The sequence below is a fragment of the Primulina eburnea genome, chromosome 8, assembly GCF_022965805.1.
Source record: "Primulina eburnea isolate SZY01 chromosome 8, ASM2296580v1, whole genome shotgun sequence".
Taxonomy (NCBI): Eukaryota; Viridiplantae; Streptophyta; class Magnoliopsida; order Lamiales; family Gesneriaceae; genus Primulina; species Primulina eburnea.
Genome location: NC_133108.1, coordinates 1,733,772 through 1,748,736, shown reverse-complemented (window position 1 = coordinate 1,748,736; position 14,965 = coordinate 1,733,772). Strand labels below are relative to the sequence as shown.

The 14,965-nt window shown below is 35.4% G+C and overlaps 2 protein-coding genes and 1 pseudogene across 5 annotated transcripts; 1 reads left to right on the top strand and 2 right to left on the bottom strand.

Moving 5' to 3' along the window:
• Nucleotides 1-101: 101 nt before the first annotated feature.
• On the bottom strand, nucleotides 102-5,792 carry LOC140838292 (uncharacterized). Of its 2 annotated transcripts, XM_073204471.1 has the most exons (11): nucleotides 5,377-5,792; nucleotides 4,558-4,750; nucleotides 4,343-4,428; nucleotides 3,222-3,306; nucleotides 2,759-2,837; nucleotides 2,495-2,625; nucleotides 2,277-2,363; nucleotides 2,049-2,152; nucleotides 1,398-1,528; nucleotides 783-896; nucleotides 102-425 (listed from the first exon to the last, which is right to left on the bottom strand). In XM_073204471.1, the coding sequence occupies exons 1-10, from the start codon at nucleotides 5,433-5,435 to the stop codon at nucleotides 784-786; spliced, it is 1,068 nt and encodes a 355-aa protein (XP_073060572.1). In that variant the 5' UTR covers nucleotides 5,436-5,792; the 3' UTR covers nucleotides 102-425; nucleotide 783. The 2 variants fall into 2 exon arrangements, with proteins under 2 accessions (XP_073060572.1, XP_073060571.1); XM_073204470.1 differs by having other exon boundaries at nucleotides 424-896; nucleotides 5,377-5,567.
• A 546-nt stretch (nucleotides 5,793-6,338) lies between these two features.
• LOC140838294 (small ribosomal subunit protein eS7-like) lies at nucleotides 6,339-7,640 on the top strand (annotated as a pseudogene).
• A 426-nt stretch (nucleotides 7,641-8,066) lies between these two features.
• Nucleotides 8,067-14,765, bottom strand: LOC140838290 (uncharacterized). Of its 3 annotated transcripts, none has more exons than XM_073204466.1 (10): nucleotides 14,450-14,764; nucleotides 13,567-13,662; nucleotides 9,613-9,697; nucleotides 9,413-9,534; nucleotides 9,229-9,253; nucleotides 9,069-9,152; nucleotides 8,947-8,976; nucleotides 8,761-8,866; nucleotides 8,590-8,654; nucleotides 8,067-8,299 (listed from the first exon to the last, which is right to left on the bottom strand). In XM_073204466.1, exons 1-9 carry the CDS (start codon nucleotides 14,540-14,542, stop codon nucleotides 8,591-8,593), a joined length of 705 nt encoding a protein of 234 aa, XP_073060567.1. In that variant the 5' UTR covers nucleotides 14,543-14,764; the 3' UTR covers nucleotides 8,067-8,299; nucleotide 8,590. The 3 variants fall into 3 exon arrangements, with proteins under 3 accessions (XP_073060567.1, XP_073060568.1, XP_073060569.1); XM_073204467.1 differs by having other exon boundaries at nucleotides 8,093-8,191; nucleotides 14,450-14,765; XM_073204468.1 differs by lacking the exon at nucleotides 8,067-8,299 and adding an exon at nucleotides 8,345-8,422 and having other exon boundaries at nucleotides 14,450-14,765.
• Between the last annotated feature and the right edge of the window lie 200 nt (nucleotides 14,766-14,965).

The following is a 14,965-nucleotide window of genomic DNA, read 5'->3' as shown; positions in this document are numbered from 1 at the left end:
ATATAGAAGTTTCAAACCCAAGAAAAACTAATAGCATAAACCCAGTATAAAAGGTCACATGACATTACGACAAAATAATAAAACAAAGTAAATAGCCAGACTAGGAAAATCTGCCACAAAGTTAAAAAAAAAAGAAAAAGAAACGGTTCTGTGGAGTTTCTTTACAAACTTGCAAACAGGACTGCAATTCAAAACATCAACAACTGTGGTAGGCATGTTCCCATAATTCATAGTACAATCCTTATTATCCACAGCAGTTTTTTCTGGTTACAACAACCAAGAATCATATTGCACAATCAAGAACCACTTGAATATATTTTTACAGCATTGCATCAGTAATGTCTTGCAGCCATTCATAGTCACACATCCACAATTGAAAACAAGTTGCCGCTCCGTCGAAGATAAGATAACAGACGCCCGTCATGCTGTTAAAAAAGGGAAATAAATATTTTTTTCCCTTCACATCAATTTTAGCCTGTCGATTTTCTCAGCAATACTCTTGCAAGAGCTTGCAGAACAGTCGCCTCCCAATGAAAGCGTCCAGTAACTCTAATTTCGTAAAGTTTCACAGTTTACATTCTAAGGATAAATTCTAGCATGAAGGTTTTTTCTGAGGACAATTGAATAGGTAGCAATTGAAATAAGACTTCAACGATGTAATGGTCATATGTGCAATAAATAACCCCTAATTTTATCGGCAAGGCCAAAGATATTAAGAGGGAACAGCCGCAAGTTGTTGATCATTCTGGCAACATGAACAAGATTCTGTGATCCATCAGTACCTTAAGTTGGAAGTGATGCCATCTGAATTTGGTCCTCAAAACCCCCATTCAATGGATCTAAATTTTGTGAAGAATCTTTCTTCGTGCGATCCAAAGAAGTTGCTTCATGTATTCCTGCAAAATAGACATGCGTCTTGTTAAATCACAAACACCATTTATGGTTTAGTAAATATGATTGAACGTATATTATAGTCTTACTATGATTTTGGTCCATGAAGTAAAGTGAACATTGAAGATAAATTTAATATCAGAAATAAGTAAAACATGTAAGCCAATACAAAGCTTTCGAGGTTTAACTCTTTTTACCACATGACGAGGTTTTACTCTGTTTACCACATGAAAATCATGGCATCACCACCAGAGCAGTAAATGATGCCAAAATGCATTATGTCAAACTTAAGTTGCACTTGGAGGGCCCAAGCTGCTATCCAATTACCTTTTTTTTTAAACTAGATGACTTTCGTAATCACCCAACTATAAAATTATTGTTCATATGATCAATTAGACACAAAGGAAGGGAGTCCAAAAATACAACACTTGATTAGTCAAAAGAGCACGTTTAGATAGACAATTTGTGCTAAATTTTAAAAACTGAAGGATTCTATTGGTTCATACCGAAGCTCAAAATGGCAACGCAAAGTAAAAAACCAAGCAGGGAAAAGTCCATCTTGTACACAATTTCCATAATAATGATGCATCCTCCTGCTACAAATAAATGCTTTGGGGATGAAAACACCATGAACAATCTGCAAATGCACCATTGCTATCAATGTAATGCCCTGATACATATTGGAAAACTTGCAAAATTTAATAAAATAAAAACAATACAAAATAGAAGAATAGTGCAAAAGCGACATGATGCTTCCTTTGTCTTTAGTGGAATAAGGCAATATAAGATGCAAAAATTACTAATGCAAGTAGGTGATCTTTCCACGGGAAAAGGAGGGGGAGAGTGGGGGTTGGAGACAAGAACCATACCACAGTTCCATACTCTGCCCATAATCAACATAGGGCATAGATATATATGCGCACTCACATAACTGCACTAAAAGCTCCCAAACAATGATTAATGTATAGCCCAATAATACCAAAACAAAAGGACCATAAATTTGGATAAGAAATTATTAACGATAGGAGGCTTGGGATGAAAACGTCCACAAGATTCTTTAAGCCGATATTTGATACGTCAGATAGCACTGACAAACTCAATGGCATTTCCATTTTATAGTAAAAATTGCAGTAAGTATTAGAAGCTATGAGGAACACCTCTCCTCCGCGATACTGTCCACGTAAAATATCAAGACAATTCCAAAAAGAATAGTGCTAGAAAAGGTCCAGGCAGAGAAAGGCAACTCTGTGCTGGATGATCCCTGAAACATTTTCAACATACACACACTTATAAGATGAAATGTGAAGTATATAAGAATTAAGAAATAAAAGTAAAATAATGGTCGAGGGAAATGGATCAAAGAAAAGTACAACAGTGAAACTCACAAGTATCATATCCCACATGGCAATAGGGAACATAAAACAGGTGGCAGAAGTAATAGTTATGGCATGAAGCCGCCTTTTAAGTTGATTCTGAAATCAGAGAAAGGAAAATTCCAACATTACCACTTGTTCTTCTTCTTTCTTCGAATTGTATGAAGATTCGAAAGGGTCGTCTCCAAATATGTGGGAGGTTATATCAGGCGACAGAGAAACATCAGTACCTTAAGTGAGACTCGTCTTGCAATCACCCTTCTCAATGTTGATAAAATTCCCGCAAAAATCGGAATTAGCATGTCCTTAAATCCTACAGCTACTTCTGATTCAACCTCTGCCTCTGAATTATTAAAGACTGGTATTTCTGGTTAAGTTCATTACTAATTATTTAACTGAGTTCAGAAGCATAAAAAGAAGTGAAAAAATTACTCAGCATTATTAAGAAATATGACACATTCACAATTAGTCATAGCTCAATGCTGAAAGGATATTCAAATGTGTATATGAGGCCGAGGTCCATCCTTGAGATATAAGATAGAATGATGCCAACATCATAAAGAGGCCGCCAATCTAACAAAGTAGAAGAAATTTCTATCGATTAGAATAAAATGCAAAGTAACAGATTAATTCTTTTTGAAACATTGAAATCTTATAACATTTATTCCTCTATTTCTAAACGGATGTTGTTGAGCAATAAACGTCAGATGCTGACTATGGTAATAGTGACATTTAGCCATGATCGTGTGGTAAATCAGACATGTATATTAATGATTGTTTCAAAATGCTTCCACGAGGATATCTCCGTAATAGATTCCTTCATCCATATCAACTATTGGAATGTAGACTTGACACAAATCCCAAAGTCCGAAGCCAAATAAAAAACACCAAAGCTTCGATTACCAATGAGTTCATGAGCGGAGGAGACCAAGATATAATAGCCCATCAAGGCAGTACCTTTTTCCAGAGATGGCCTCTCCTCCCATACAACACCGCAGATAATACTCCAAGAACAGCACCAGCATACTCAGCCAATATGGCCCTGAATAATAAGCATATATTGATGTGATTGTGAAGCTAAATCAAAAGGAGAAGTAATTTTTTGAATCAAAAAATAAGGTGGAAGCTGGATCATATCCATTCAATCTTAAATCTTAAAACAAGAAAAGTAGTGAGTGGTCCTCTTGCTAAGTCAAAGGGCATCTTCTAGGTCAAGCTTAGATTGCAAGCTTACATTGGGAAAGGGAAATCAAAACTTTTTTGTTTTTGAACCACTTCTACTTCGGAACCAATCACATGCCCCATAGTCCCACACCAGTGAGGCTAATGGATTACAAGGTGAAATTTATGACAACCCAAAGTCACATCAAGAACAGCTTCTGTTTGCGGTGATTTTGGCTCTCCCCGTGTTAATAATTGCAATAACGCAAATTAAAGAGTGTTATCCTATAAAAAGTCAATCATAGCACAATTGTCAACATCTGTCGTCAAAATTTTCAACTCACGTTGAGATACAAAACAAATGAGATAGCAATAAAATCTGTATTTGGAATGTTCACATATCTAAATCCATATCTAAACCATGTCATGCACAGTATTGACACAAAATATTTGTCTTGTGCTAGGATTTCTCACAACATGCACAATCCGTATCAAGTTTGACTCGGCTAGTTAATGTCAGAAGTTTTTTCCCCTAAATTGTGGCAGAAGTAAACCATGTTTCACTCACACAGCAACAGAGTATGGTCTCTAATTTTTTTTTTAAAATGATAAAATCAAAAGAAAAGAAAATTTATCTAAAATTTTCAAGTTCACTATTGCAAATCAACAAACAGAAAAGAAAAATTAAAATAAAGGCCAAAATAAAATCATACCCTATACACAAATCACATTGTATAACATTCTTCGAAAACAAAACCGAACGCTAAAATGATTTTGAGAATCACAACAGCTCAGTTTAAATTCCCTCTTGTTCACAAGCTACAGCTGGTCAATTCTTCATTTCTAGCAGATCATGTTTCATTTAATATTTAAGAAAATAATAGAACATGTAGAAAATCTTGATTTGTAAGTTACACCTGAGAGGACCACAAGATTTCAGACCCTTTCCCCATAAGATGAAGTATAGGGCTGTAACACCACCATTTATTACTGAAGGCACAACCTAGAAAAAAATATTAATATGCAAAACCATGTTAGCCAAGAAATTTATACCAAATTTATTTCTTGTTCCAGTTAACAGCAACGAGGAAAAAAAAAGCACAAAAAAGAGAGCAGAATGCATGGAAAAGACCTGAGTATTAGAAAGTGGTCTGCCCTTCCAAGGTTTTTGCAACAGTAAAAACAGAAGGGACGATGGAACAAGACAGCTGAAGATAAACAACAAGACCGAAGCACCTGTTTGTGATAAATAGAGGTATAGAGTGTAGATTGACCATATTCTCATGAAGTTACCAAGAACATGTATGACCTGCAAGGGAGTTTGCCTACATACAAACATCTTCAGATCAATAAAATGAGAGATTGAGACGTATTCACAAATCGTGTTAGTCATCTTTAATTCTTTATTATATCTTCCCACAATATGATCTAATTCAATTACTACTTTTACAAAATTAAGGAATCAAAATATCAAATACCCTAAATCAACATCCAGCAATTCTTTCCTGCAACTTGCAAAGATTAGCGATATAATTTCAGAGTTTAGATAGTCTGAAGCATATCTTTCTCAAATATGAGGACGGGACTAAAGCATGCCCGTTGAACCCCGCCAGTAAAGGCAATAGCAAAACAGCTAGGATGCTAATCATTGAAGATGTAAAAACACTGGTAGTGCATGAATAAAGCTTAACCTTTTCAGACCTCCAGGTCTACAGTATTTCCCAAACAAGTGAAACAAAAAAAAAGGGGAAAACCACGTGATTCGAATCCATATCATTCTGTAATTTCAAACAGCTGCTGAACTTAATTTCGTTGTAAAGAACTACCCATAATCAAAAAAAAAAGAAAGAAAGAAAATGCAGCATTGCAAAATGAAAACACGATCAAAATTATCCAAACAATTAATCGCCAAATACTGGATACAGGATCGGTGGAACGAATATTGACTGACCTGAAAGCGGCGGCATTCGCAGGGCTCCGATTTTCTAGAATTTTATTTGGAGACATCATCTTTTCTGTTACTTTGAACTAGCATACAAAGATTTTATCAATATAAAGATTGAAACAAACAAACACCGATTTTACTGCTAGAGTTCAGTAGAAAAGTGAAAGGAATCCAGGTCGGGGGCAGAGCTGAGATAAATGGGCCTCAATATTGGGCTTTTTATGTGGGCTTCATATTTCTAAATAGGTCTGATTGGGTTTCTGAGGTCCTGACTAATTTTTTCAAGAGGTAAACCCAACACGTCCACAATTAGGTTTCCGCCACCTTAAAGCGCTTCTTTACACACAGCTTCGTCTTCTCTCGTGAAATCTCGGGCGGCGAGTCTTGGGTTCTACATTTAGCCCGTCATTCCGGTCGGTAGAGGTACATTTGCTCCCTGAATTTCGTCTTAATTCATTTATTTACCGAAATATATGGAAACTGGTTAATCTGCGCTTATCTTGCAGTGTAGCCTGAACAACGATACAGTTTCACTGGTTCAGCATTTAATATGTTGTTTGGAATTTCTTACTTATTTGTATTTAATTACTCTGTCATACGTTGTGCAGCGTGTTGTTTGGGTCTATGTATCGTGTTCATGTGCGCTGATGCGTTACATTTGGTTATGTTGTTGAATGTACTTAGGTGATTGCTTCGTCGGTTGTTTTTTCGAATTTTTGAAACCATTGACTTGTTAATTTTGTATGAAGGAATGCTGGATCTTGTACCGTTATTGTGTTACTGCGCTTACAATCTAGTGAAAAGTTATTGTTATTTTCTGTCCGACAGCTCTGTGCAAGGATATAAGTGGGACAAAATTCTTTTTAAGACTTTGAGTTGGTTCCATGCCCCGTAGAGAAAATGAAACTAGTGTTAGTTTTAAAATACAGTGTTTGAAATTCACACTGACTGCATATTTTGTTGAGCAGAGGTTCTGTCAAGATGTTCACCGCAGCACAAAAGATTCACAAAGACAGGGGCGCCGAGCCCACCTGAATTTGAGGAGAATGTTGCTCAGGTCATTCATTACCTTAAACATGCTTTTATGTCGTACTTGTTCCATTATGGCTTATTCGGCATTAAAGATATATTTCATCATGTTTGAGTTTTGTTATTGGGTACCCAGGCTTTGTTTGATTTGGAAAATACAAACCAAGATATTAAGAGTGACTTGAAAGACCTCTACATCAACTCTGCCTTGTAGGTGCTTCTATGCCACCTTTTCACCTTATTCCCTAGATGAGGTATACTTATATATTTGTATTAATGTTCTGTAGGCAAATTGATGTTTCTGGAGGCAAGAAGGCTGTTGTGATCCATGTCCCTTATCGATTGCGGAAAGCTTTCCGCAAGATTCATCCCAGACTAGTGAGAGAACTTGAGAAGAAGTTCAGTGGAAAGGTAACTTGATGCAGATGAATGATATGCTGTGTACACCAATAAGTATTCATAGAGTTCCATATGGTTTTTGTTCAATAAGTCACATAAACAAAGCACATATTAGATGGATGGTAGAGAAATAGGTTGTTCCTTACAAAGTTTTTTTGCTTGAAATTTAATATCTTGACATGCCAAAAACATTTGTGTCATGTTTACTTGGCAAATGCTTGCACTTACTTCCTTTGTTTTTAATGCATTTGCAGGAGGTTGTTCTCATTGCCACAAGGAGGATAGTGCGCCCACCTAAGAAGGGTTCTGCCGTTCAAAGGCCTCGTACCCGAACACTTACGAGTGTTCATGAGGCCATCCTCGAGGACATAGTTTATCCCGCTGAGATTGTTGGAAAGCGTGTCAGATACAGACTCGATGGATCTAAGATAATGAAGGTGACTACAGTTATTTTTATATTTCTATACATATGTACATATATATTTTAAAATGTTCTGTTGGCATGTGACTGATGTTACTTGTTTCTGCTCATTGTAGGTTTTCTTGGATCCGAAAGCAAAGAATGACACGGAGAATAAGCTCGAAACATTTTCTGGAGTCTACAGGAAACTCTCAGGGAAAGATGTCGTCTTTGAATTTCCAATAACAGAGGCTTGACAAACCTACCGTTTCCAGAAGCAAATAATTTATCTTTGATTTTCTACATGTTTGAAGTTTTGAGAGCAAGTAATTTAGATTTTATCTGAAATCTGAACCATACCCCTTTTTCATTTGACACATTCGTAACAATTCAGTCTTGAGCAATTAGAGGAGATCCGTTCAGTAGACTTTAATACTTGTTGCATTACGGTTGTTAAGTATTATTTTTCTGCATACTTGCTGTGATTATATGACAATTGGAATTGGTGATGGTCTAAGATAATTTTGAAATGAAACTATTGATATGTATGAATTCGATATATTAGTTTCAAAAGCGTTCTTCAGAATTCAGCGCATGCTTCTTTACGTATAAATTATAATACATCAAATATATATATATATGTGTGTGTGTGCGCGCGCATAAGGCGTCGTGGAAAAGTTTGGGAGAGTCAAATTTTAGATTTTTAAAACAAAGTCTGACCCATGTTCTAGACTAAATTTCGCAAGGATGGTTTACGAGAAATTTGATTCAACAGATTTTCTAAAGCGGACTCTAAAACAAGTGTAATCTTTTTTTCTGAACGCAACTTGCATCAAGCATCACAACAGATTAATTATTTCAGTCATCATGGCGTAGCTTGTGCTGCATCACATAAAGTCCAAAGCTATCTTAATCATTTACTGTTAAAAAAATTTAACAAATGTGTATCGAGTCATTCAATGATGAGGCCATGAATGGTGCATAATGGCACGCCTGCAGGCCAAAAAATGAATCTGATGCATATTTTACATGAAACAATCACCTAAACAAATGGCACAAATAATAAGAGAAAACAAAATCCTCCGGCTCTGAGAACGTACCCTGAGGACAACATATGCAAAGTATTGTCAATGAAAGCAGCAAGAAGAATACGGCCTCGACAATCAATGAAAAGTCCATCATAACCTAACTTTGTATATAATGTGCATACGTGTGTGAGCTTCGCTACGAGGGAAAATGAGATGTTCATATTTAGTTACGTTAAAATGGCATTTATGGAAGGTTTTGCTCGATCAAAGGGAAAATACACTCTTCAAGTCCTTGTGGCCATTAAGTTAACTCGGTAGAAAATATGCTACAAAAGGAAAACACCGAAAGAAATATTATAATACCTCAAGACAAGATGACAAGTCCGAGATATATTGATCCACACAGAAATATATAGGATATCATTCCCCTGCAATAGCATTCCGTTCGAGTATGAGATGTTTTTATTTTGTAGTATCAAGTGAGAATATTTCAACATCAAGAGTCCCGATTTTTTATCCTACTAGAATACATACCAAATCACCCCCCACGCAGCTCCATTACAAGGGCAGGGGCAAAGTTCTGCAAACTTCTCAGCATCACTTGAGTGAACCCTTCGAGATATCAAGTCATCATATATATCTGCATCATAAAATATGATCATTTTGCTTTCAGCTCAGTGTGTTTATCTTATTAACTTCCAATGAGAGTGGAGTTAGTACCATAAACTGAAAACAAACTATTCATAACACCTGCCATTCAGACAAAAAATGAATAACCAATGTGAGAATATAACTATTAAGTTGAATTGAACACTGGAAGAATAACAAGGACAAGCCTATACCAATGAAGAGTATAACGTAGCGAAGGATACGAGCTTTAGTTGTCTCTTGAAGAACCCAAATAATAGCAATAAATATAATAAATCCTGGCGAGGACATTATGCAGATGTTAGTTTTATTTTAATTATGTGTCAAATGCTATGAGATGGTGAAGAAACTCACCAACACAGAGTCCTCGGAGTGTCCACTGTTCACAATAAACTTGAAGTGAGAGAGTGAACATATAAAAGCTGAAGAATATATACACTAGACTCCATTTTTAAAAAAGAAAATCCATGTTTCAAAAATGCCTCCTGTAAATAAAGGAACACTAAATATAAGAGACTTCTAATTAAAGAATTCTTACATTTTTAGCAATGAAGAGCACAATAAGAAGAGAAAGAACAAGACAACCCGCAGCAATCCTTGCTGTGAGAAGATTTGTCGAAGCAAGTATAAGAAGCATACCCCAAAATGATGAACCAAGATCTACAACGTAGAAAAAAGAAACTTCACAAACAGAGAAAAGAGAAGGAAACGCTAAAATCTCAAAGAAAAATGTCTTACATCCAGCAGGCAAGATCAACCAATATACACCACCACGTGTTTGAGTCACGCCACCTTCATTTGCATGAACTTGGATACCTTCGACCTGGGTGGAAGAGGAGATCGGAAAGAGAATATCAGAAATCTCATTTCATATCAATACCAATATGCATGAGAAAACTTGATAAAGTTTTGGCCAAGATAAAACCATCTTGATATAAGTATATTAAAACATAAATGAACTTTGAGACATAGATACTCAGATTCTCAATATAAGATTACAAGATAAGCGAATCAAGTTATCATCGATCTGCAATCAAAAATCAAATCTCCAGATTGGATATCCCTTAAAAAATTGATTTTGAAGATGGAGATGGAGTCCAAGTCAATCTAAACTCCCCTCAACACCTAAAAATAAACCCCCAAGTCATTCGAAAATTACACCACTTCTTTCACTCAATATTTTCAAAAATAAGCTAGAAGACTATAGGCAAAACGCTGCAAAATTCTCTCAAGAAAAAGGAAAAAAACGAGCAAAAGGAATGGAGAATTTTCGAGAAGAATCCTTGCACTTTTTACGTTTCTATGAAGAATAATCAGTAAGCAGTCTTTTCGTTTTAAATATATTTAAAAATTTTAAATCGATCGACCAATGTTTTTAGTCCTATGATTTGTTCAAAAATAATATGTTTCAAGCAGTGATATGATTGGACTAGATAAGGGAAAGGATTTCCGAACTATATAACATTTATACGGTGAGATTGTAACTGTTATATCTATATGGTGGAATTGTGAACATTGTATGATCTCACCCCTTAGAGGACTATGGTTAAGGACAAATATAAGTAAACAAAGGAAAGAAAATGAATCTTGGTGCTTCGAGTTTTTGATATGTTATGATATGCTTTGTTGTCTGGTAAGATATACCCATGTTTCGAAAGTGTATATATATATATGTATTTGTTATATGTGCTCGATTGTTTCTTACTTGCTGAGTGTTCTCCAAACACAAACTATTTGCTCTATTTTCCCAGATAAGAACGAGAAATTAGATGAAGATGAGAAAAATATTTTTTGGGATTGGTGAAGAAGATGCTTTTGAATTTAAGAACTTGGTTTTAGTTATGATTATTTCCAGTTTTAATAAAGCTGTAAAACGCTTCCGTAATTCTATTTTGTTTTTGGAAATTTTAATGGTAAAGACGGGTTATTTATGAAATAGACTATTTTGGTTTATATCGTACTACGAGACTTGATGTTTTACAATTGTGTGATTGTTAAACAATATCGGTGTCGGCATATCTCGGGCTCGAGGCGTGACATTTAAGTGATACCAAAGCCACCAAGTTCAAAATCCGTTTGGGAAAAAAATCGTGTAGAATTTACGCAAGACAGGGGCCTAGAATTCGGAGTCTCCGAGCCCATCTTTCTGAGCATCATGCGTCTAAGAGCCGACGTCGGGAGTCTTAGCGCCTATTTTGTATTAAATAACATAGGAAAAGCGCCTTGGCGCCTCTTTTAGGCGCCTCAAAGCCCTATGAAAAATTTGGGTTGCGCAGCAAGGTGCTTAAGCGCCGCCAAAAGGTGCCTCGACGCCAGAAATTCGAGCGCCAGGCACCTCAGCTCATGCCATCCAAAAAAATTTTGTTTTTGGAAATTTTTCGCATAAGAAACTCGGAATTATTCCGTAAACTGTTCTGTAAACCTCTTGGCGTAGGCTTTCCATCTATATCAAAATCTCCAAACATTCTGTTTTCAAAAAATTTCTTGAAAAACCCCATTCAACACGTTTATTGTACTACTTGTCGAATTTTTATGAAATTGTATTACGGAAACAATTAGTATTGACTTATATTATTGAGAATATACCTATCAGAGATAAATTGACTATAGTTGTCAAAAATGCGAGGCGCAAAAAGGCGCTCAAGTGTCTTGGGGCTTAAAAGCGCAAAGCGAATCGCGCGCTTTATGGAAAAAACGCAATAAACAAAATATTATCAAAAAAATAAAATAAGATAAATAAAAAGTATTTGAAAATGTGATAGATGAAATATCAAATGTCATAATAATCGTCATCTTCATCTTACAAATCTACGTCATCAGCCTCATCGCTTGATTTGTATCCATCGGTATCATCTTCTTCAGTTTCATCATCAATGTGGATCTCTTCTTCATCCACAAAACTAGTTCGAGCTGAAGATTGCTTTCTTTTTGCTGAACTGGATGATGATACTCCTTTTGAAGTAGATGCATTTCGAGAATCGAAAGTCATTTGCACTTTCATCATCCTCAGCCACTTGTGCTACACCACTCAAACGCAAATCATCATCTTCATAGACAAAATCGTTATCGTCGTTGTATTTATCACTGTCATCCAACTTTCCCGACAACCATTCATTACTATCCTTTGTCTGATAATCACGAGTAAACCAAAAAGTCTTGTTTTTGTATTTCTCCAATTCATTTGTGATCTTATCTTATAAATCTTTACCTCACGCCAATCTAGCTATGAACTTGTAAGAACACTTCATCATTTTCTATATCACTATTTGAGTAAAAAAACTCAGGATTTAATAAATATTCAGCTACATGCAAAGGATGATGGAGTTGGATGTTCCATCTTTTGCCGATGATATCTAAATACCATGATATTTCTCTTCATTATTATTAAATGATAGCTTCTGGAGTTGTACCACTACCAAAAGATATACATTATGTTCAATCATACAAGTGGTATCAAAGTTAAAGTCATGTTCAATTGATCAATTCACATTGATTGCAAATAGTGCAATTATTGAGAGAATGATTTTTGCGTGCAATAATTGTCTATGTTGGGTAGAGAAATCGAAACGTGGTACTTGAACTCTTGTACGGTTTAAAATATTTGATATTCATTATTGCCACAAGTTATAACTTTTGGTAAAGCGACAAACGCCTGGTCCTACAGAAATGATATGATTCAAGTCACGTAAACACACAACTACCTCATGAAGGGTAATTATATGTTACTCCTAGAGTTTTATTTCCTATTTGTTTTCGCACCAAATGTTCGCGCTATCATATGAATTCAAAACAAAAAAAAATATGAGACCCACTAGATGATAACGCCCACATCTCACGTAAAAAATTCATAAAGAGTAACACTCTAATGCTCTAATGCAATATAGACAAGCAAAGACATATCTATGTAGGGACAATAATGATTTTGTCCACTAGAAAATTGCTAGCCCATCTTAATATATTTACAAATATAATGTATTATGCAACATATAGGACATAAAAACCCGCTTATGATAAGGTCTTTTTCCATCCAATAACCATATAAACAAATTTTATTATCAAGTAATTTTCATTCAATTATTTGACTGCTGAATTTAACTCCAGCAACAATTTCAAATTTGCAAAATAAGATTTGAAGCATTAAGAGAAGCACCATTAGACATCTATGATTCAATATTCCGGCATGGGCGTAGGAGTTGCTGGCCCGTAGTTGTCTGTGGAGAAGGTGTGCTTGTGCTTTTTAAAGAAAATATGTGTTGGCCACTAAATAGAGGTTTTACAATATTTATAGTAAAATTTCCAAGTCACTCAAAGGTTCACAATAATTGTAAGATGATGAACATGATTTAGTGGGTCTAAAGTACATTAATAGGACGTGGGATTGTGGCATTAGGAAATTAGAAGGACCTTGATGATGATGATGATAGATTGGAATAAGTTTATATATTTTCTAACGAGATATAAGGTATGAACGGACATTTAGCCAACAGTAAGCTAATAGAAAAATTAAAATTCATAAACATATTTATATACTGTATCTAAAATTCGGTCACGGGTATCACAGAAAAGTTATCATCAAGAGCATTATTAAAGAGTGGCAACTGGTATAAGGGTACTTCAACTTCAACACAATAAAAAACCGCGTTTAAGTCTGCACATGGGGGTGCGGGGGGAGGAGAGCAAAGAGATTTCTACCTCACCACATGTAAGCTTACAAGCAATTGCATGGCTGGCTTCATGTAGAAACACAGTGATGAGCTTAAATGGTGTCAAGACAAATGTCCTCCATAACTGTCAGGATATGTTATCCAAAAAAATTAACTTTCAGGATACATAGAATAAATGAAACGAGAATAAAAAAAATAAAGGGATGAGTATTAAGATATAGATCACTTGAAATATGGCAGTGTAAAAGTTTCGATTCCCAAATAGGAGCTGCTAAACACAACCTACATCGGTGAAACTATTGACAAGCCAATCAAAGAAAAAAAAAACCCAAGAGATTAAACAGAAGTCAAGATTGAGATGTGAACTTTTGGTACATGTATTCATCATTTTTTGTGCAATCTAGAAGAGCGTAAGTGTGGAACTTAATTAATAAGTTCAGCAGTTTGAAACCATGTTCTAGTTTATTATATAACCAGGATATTTTTTTATTAAACAATCTCTCTCCTTGATGTCAATCCGTCCAATATTTCGTTACTTCAATTGACATCATTTGAAATTCAAATTTATGATAATAGGGAAGTAGGAAGATCAAGAGTTTGCAGAGCCATGTTGCTATTTATTATCGCTATATTAAATCAGTTTCCAACTGTTTACAAACGCCACTAAGATAGAAATCCAATTAAAGAACAGAAGAAAGAGTTGCACACAAAATAAGAAATCAACTTTGCCACAAGTCTTGATACATAAGCCACACAGAAATCGAGTTTAAAGAAAAGATGAATATACACATTGCACAAAGCTTTCTAATCTGAGTCAACATTCCAAAAGCAACAAGAATATGAAAAAATAAGAACTAAAAAGGTCGTCAAACAACAAAAACAAGCAGAATAAAATGGGCCAAAAAGCTTACAGCAAGAATAGCAAAGGTGAAAACGCCAATGGTGATAAGGAAAACTTTTTGATCATGCTGACAGCAATTCTCCAATTCCCAGTTCGGATTCATCCCTTCTCTCCGTAAATCTCAATAAAAGATGCAAAATTTTGAAGAGAGGACTAAGTAGAAAATCAAGAATCTTGAATAAAGTGAAGAATTTTTTGAGGAGGAATCCAAGAAGGAGGAGACCAAGTTAAGTTAACAGAGAGAAAACTCGTTATCTTGTATTTTTGGGAACTTTTATGTTTGAAAAATTCCTTATAATGAGGAGCGGAGTTGGTGTCCTAACTGGCACGACGACTGCTGATTGGTATGGCATTGATTGCTCTTCATCGCTATTGGCCAAACAGTCCTTGTCGTTTATTGAAGAATTGGTCTCTGTTTGGAAAAGGAAAGGAAACAAAACGTTGGGCTTTTGGTGTATTTTTGAATTTGGGCTTTAATCATTCTCTGGGCTTTACATTAGAATCATATTTGGGCTTTTACTTCAAA